The sequence below is a fragment of the Plasmodium cynomolgi genome, chromosome 14, assembly GCF_000321355.1.
Source record: "Plasmodium cynomolgi strain B DNA, chromosome 14, whole genome shotgun sequence".
NCBI lineage: Eukaryota > Apicomplexa > Aconoidasida > Haemosporida > Plasmodiidae > Plasmodium > Plasmodium cynomolgi.
Window position 1 is genome coordinate 1,930,066 of NC_020407.1, and position 5,728 is coordinate 1,935,793.

Below are 5,728 nucleotides of genomic sequence, written 5' to 3' on the forward strand. Positions count from 1 at the left end.
TTTTTTTTTTTTTTTTCCTTTCCTTTTTCTTTTTTTTTTCTTTTTCCCGTTTTCCATCTTTAAGCCAATTTTTAACCCCCCTTGGGGGATTTTTCCAATCTGTGTTGTAAAAAAAAAATATGCCCAAATCAAATGCATGCATTCGGGAAATATTGCTCATTGGACGTAGTGCACTTCGACCATACGTAGGCTTTAAAAAGTGAAGCAAAGGAAAAGCGCACCGGGGGCTTTTTGCTTAAACAGAATAATCGGGTGTACGAACAAACACAAGCACCTCTTTCGTCTTATGCACGACCAGGGGGAAGAATATGCCTTCATTTTTCTCTCTCTCCCCGACCAGGTCGTTAGCGGGAAATGTGCTTGGTCGGGGATCCTCTCCCAGTGCAAGTGCAGTGCACTTAACCTTTTTTGCTGACACGACAAATGGGCCAAAAAGGGAGATGCACCATCTGTATAATTTATAGGCATAAAACACTAGAGGGAAAAAATGACAAGAATGAAGCACGCGTTATGGATCATGCCGACACAAAATAAAAACAACTGCAGTGAATGCGAAAGGACGAACGCTGCTACAGCTTGGAGTGAATCAAAAGAAGGAATAAAATCACAAGAATTTTTGTTTTATTTATTTATCTTTTTTTTTTTTTTTTTTTTTTTTTTGTCCATTCCTACCTGAGTATGCTAATATTATGTGACCCCAATTTCCGCGTGCACTTTTAAGGAAAAGGCAAAAATTATTGACAAAGCGAAAACGTAATGACGAAGTTTTCGCATGCAAACAACTTCCTATTTGCACATTTTCCTTATAGCTGCCGCTCGAGGGAGCGAACCACCTTTTGTGAGCGCGGTTTTTATTCCCCTCCCTAGTTCAGCACGAAATTTTATCGCGAAAGGGTTAAAAAGAAGTTCAAGGAGAAGCGAGGACCAACCCGCTTAATGGAAACTACCTCATTAAATTATCAAAATTTCGCTTTGTTTATTTTAACAGGATGAAATACATCGAGGGTGGTAGAAACCCATGCCGCATTCGTTTGTTTGTGTGCAAAAGGTCAAATTGTATAACCTGTTCAGGTGAAAAACGCAGAAAAAAAAAAATTCCAACAAGGGAGAGGAAAACTAATTGTAATGGCTAGCTAGATAGATAGCTAGCTAGCTAAAAAATATTCAACTGCTTAAAAACAAACTTTACTCGTTGTATGAATGAAAACGCTTCCGCCGCGCACGTCTCTAAACGGGAGAAACACAGAAACAAACATGTGATCAAAAACGGAGTGGTAGACATGGCGGAATGGTTCAGACAAACGGGACTGTCCCGAACGTGGCCTGTGAAAAATCGCCTGAACGGTTAAAAAAAAAAAAAAAAAATATACCTTCTGTGTGCACACATCCCATGTGTGGATATTTCTCCCCCAACGGGAAAGCCTCTACCCCCGTTGTTTAGTTGTCGTATCAGTAGGCCCCTTCCCCAATCTGTCAAGCCTTTTTCAAATACTTTTCCATCAAACCGAGAAACGTGTTGTAGTCAACGGCTTCACCCGAATTGGCCACTCCAAAATTGAATTTACTCAAGCTCAATGATGAGTCCTCTGCGGTGGTGTTTCTTTTGCACAGGTCTATGAACTTCCCTAACTCAGTTTTTCCAATTTTTCCGTTGGACTCGATGTAACTGAACAGGTCCTTAAAAATGGTCTGCAAGTCATACTTCTTTAATTGTCTGTTTATGAGTATATGCAAAATGGAGGGTGTCAACACGAAATTCTCCACGTAATTGGGCCTATTCCACTGTATGCTTTCTTTCACATTTTTTATCAACTCACGCACACTTTCATGGCTCAAATTTTGCGAAAGGATTTTGTTAAAAATTGCGTTAACGTCCTCTTCGCACAGTTCTCCGTCGTCATTTTTTGTGAAATACGCGAGTGCGCGAATGAGGTATTGCACATCGATTTCCATGTTGCTGCTTCGTTTTACGCGTTACTTTCAGCAAAATATGAGGGCAAAGTCTCGGCGCACGCTATCTGTGTCTGCTATCCACGCTTTGCCTTCTTTGTGGACAGGCGGAGGTCCCCCCTCCCCTTCACCCCAACGAGAATACTTAAGCGGGGGGAACTGCAAAGATGAGGGAGTGATCAAATCAAATTTAATAAGACCTCTATGCCGTATCGTACTGAGGCCCCATCAACGGTGAGCAGTGCGTTTGTTCTGTACACCCCTTGCAGTGAAAAATGAGGGGATACTCGTTTTGCCCTTTTCAAGGCGAATTTTAACTTTTTTTTTTTTTTTTTTTTTTGTTCTTTAAGAGTATAAAATAAAAAAAAAATGAGAGAGAAATTAAATGGCCCCCTTTAAATGTAAACCCAGTTGCTGTTTCGTTTGGTTAATCTTTTTCTTGTTATATTTTTTTACGAGCTAAAATGAGTGAGGCGGAATGATCGGAGGGATGTGCCCCGTGGCATGTGAAAAAAAAAAAAAAAAAAAAAAAAACCAACCAACCGTTGGCTGCAACCTTAACTGATATGCTATCTCCCGCGTGGCACACACGTGAACGCTTGCCCATTCGCCAGACTAGCGGAACACCACAATAAGTACTGCGTAGTGGAAGCGCTTTAAAATGACCTCTTCAAAAGTTCGAAGAACAATCGTATGAACGTTCAGGTGACTATTATTTTGAGGAGCAAGCCGAAGTTGTCCCGTTCACATATATGAACGTTCCCCAAGCGGGGCGGCCCCTCCATCCTTTCCACTTCTTTCGTGTCAATTGTGGGTTTTTAAAAAGGGGTGTGTGTCTACGCATTTGCGCGGTGGTTGTAGGAGAGCTGGAGTCACCCGAGGGGGAGACACGTTCAAAGGTGGTGCACACATGCGCAGGTAATGCAAGCATACACAGATAATGCACGCATACACAGATAATTCACGCATGCACAGATAATGCACGCATGCGTGCGGATTTGCACACATAATGCATCCTACCCCCTTGCCCGCTCACCTAGTGCCGGCAATTTCGCGCAGCTCCGCTGGGACGGCATGATTCGCCTTGTTCAGCAATTTAACCAAGTCCCTAGCGAATCGAGCCTTTTGAGGCACATAGTAATCGTAGGGGAAAAACAAAACAGCCTTCCCCTTCTGTCCAGCCCTTCCAGTCCTGCCAATTCGATGAATATAATCTTCGATAGTATTAGGCAGGTCATAATTGACAACCATTGAAATATTTTTTATATCTAGCCCTCTAGAAGCCACGTCGGTAGCTACTAAAATATTGCAACGGTCACTTCTGTAGTTGTTTAGAATCCTGTCTCTCTCCCGCTGTTCTTTATCTCCATGAATAGCTAGCGCGTTGTACTGATGGTATCGAAGCTCTTTGCATAAGTTATCGCAATTCCTTTTAGTATCACAGAAAATTAAAATTTTATTCCCTTCATAGTTCTCCTTCAGCCAGTCAAGCAGCTTCTTCTTCAAATCTACAGATGAACTAACAACCACACTTTGTTGTATATTTTTATTAGCAGTTAATTCGCTTTTTCCAACTTGTATTTTTACTGGATCGAAGGATGAAAAATCATATGCAAGTTTTCTCACTTGTTCAGGCCACGTAGCTGTAAAGAATAGGAGCTGTTTGTTTTTATTAACTTGCGTCATAATTTTTTTTAGTTGTTTTTCAAACCCCATGTCTAGTAGTCTATCCGCTTCGTCTATAACAACATAGATGCATCTTAACAAATGAATCACTCCGTTTTCGAGAAGGTCTAAAAGTCTTCCCGGGGTGGCAACTACGATATCTGCGCCTTTCTTTAAGTTATTAATTTGTGTGTACTTGGGTACTCCTCCATAAACGGCGACACTTTTGATGTCTAACTCCTTTTCGAATACTTTTATTTCGTCCACTACTTGCATGCATAGCTCTCTCGTGGGGAGGAGGATCAGTCCGTAGACAGTTCGTTCCCCCTGATGGGAATACTTATCGCTGCTGTGTTGAGTAGCGCGTCGCGTATCATCTTGCATGCCACTTTGCATGCCACCTTGCATGCCACCTTGCGTGCCACCTTGCATACCACCTTGCGTGGGCTCGTTTGTCCATTCCTGGGTTGCCTCATGAGAGAGTTCCTTCTTCTCATTTTCCACCTGGGTGGACTCCTCACCGATGGCTACTTGGCCCTGCTCCCACCCGTTCTCTCGCTCCGCCTGACGTTCCCTCTGCTTCAAGATGTGCATAAGGCAGGGTAGGGCGAAGGCTAAAGTCTTTCCGCTACCCGTCTCGGCTACGCCTATTAGGTCCTTCCCCGAAAGTGCAATCGGCCACGTAACCTTCTGAATAGCTGTCGGTTCTTTAAACTTTGTATTCAGGTGGTTCACTATAGCATCGTGGAAGTTCACATCGGAGAAGTTACTAGCTAAATTGTTTAGTACACCTGATTCTTTGTTCACAAAAATGTTCAATCTCTTCAGTTCTGCATCTAACTGTTCAGGTGAAATGTTTTCCTTTTTTTCACTAACATTTTGAAGCAGGTTCTGCCTCTGCACCTTTGCATCTACCTTGTTCCATTCGATGTCTTTTAGATTCTCTCCCAGTTGAGCATACCTATCCTGACTGTTTAAATTTCTCGAGTACGATGTTCTTCTCGAGTATGATGCTCTCCTCGCGTACTCATCTCCTTCCTCCACGTTGTCATACCTCGATGGGGATTGGTACTTCTGTTCTCTCCCGTGGATGTCATGCCTTTGTCTGTTCTTTCCTCTCTCATGGTTATTAAACGCGCCTTCCCTACGCTTGTAATGCATGAATCCATTTTCTCCAACATCTTTTCCTCGCCCATCATGTCGGTCAAACTGGGTATATTCTTCAAAGTCCTCCCCCCCCAGGGAGAGGTGATCACCCTGTTGGGTTTCACCATCGACCGTCCGTTCGTCATTGTAGCTGTTTAGTGCTTCCTTATCGGGGGAAGCGACCGCGCTCTTGTGTACTTCTTCCTGCACGTGGGCGTTCTTCACGTTACTCTCTATAAATACTGTCCTCTTCGACGCGTTGGCGGTTACCTGCCCGTTCTTCTTATTTTGGCCTGCCAGACCCGACCCGAACTTTGATTTGGATCCGACATTTACAAAAAGAAATTTTTTCGACACGAGCGGCACCCTCCCGTTGACCCTGCAACTCACACACTTCAGCCCTAGTACACCTTTCATGTTTGCAGCAAAGAGGATGATAAACGCGCAGAGGGTGCAAAGGCGGGGGGCCCCAATTGTGCGATACTTCGTTTGTGCAGAGGGTAGCGGTGGAAGGGGGGGCAGCTAAATAGCCTCTCAGCACAGGTGGCTCCCTATCTCGCTCGCCTGTCGTGGAGTCACTTCTCCGTGTGGCCTACACGCCGTTTCTTTTCTCTCCACGCTTTATTTGTCACCGTTGCGATTTGCGATTTGCACTTTGTTATTTGCACTTTGCACTCTTTACAACCTTGTGCAGATTTCGCAGAAGAGTAGCACGGGCTACAACATCGACATGTGAGAACACACGTGTAGGTGAGCAGTTCACTCCTTAACCTTTGCAGCGACTGCTCCTTTGCGCTTCTGAAGTATGCACGCTTTGTGCTCCTTTGTGCTCCTTTACAATTTTTTTTCTTTTTTTTCTTTTTTTTCCTATTAATACGGCGGTAAGAACCTTCGAAATGCCTCATATGAACAAAAAAAAAAAAGATGCGGTGGGCAGGCAACTGCTCTTCTGCGTGGCTAGCATTAT

The 5,728-nt window shown here is 43.8% G+C and overlaps 2 protein-coding genes across 2 annotated transcripts; both read right to left on the reverse strand.

Moving 5' to 3' along the window:
• Positions 1 to 976: 976 nt before the first annotated feature.
• On the reverse strand, positions 977 to 1,953 carry PCYB_145270 (hypothetical protein; the record flags this gene model as incomplete). Its single annotated transcript, XM_004224998.1, has 3 exons — positions 977 to 1,063; positions 1,304 to 1,337; positions 1,493 to 1,953. 3 exons carry the CDS (start codon positions 1,951 to 1,953, stop codon positions 977 to 979), a joined length of 582 nt encoding a protein of 193 aa, XP_004225046.1.
• Positions 1,954 to 2,986: 1,033 nt separating this feature from the next.
• On the reverse strand, positions 2,987 to 5,178 carry PCYB_145280 (ATP-dependent RNA helicase; the record flags this gene model as incomplete). Its single annotated transcript, XM_004224999.1, has 1 exon — positions 2,987 to 5,178. A coding segment is annotated over one exon (2,192 nt), but the record flags the coding sequence as incomplete, so codon positions are not given.
• Positions 5,179 to 5,728: the final 550 nt, after the last annotated feature.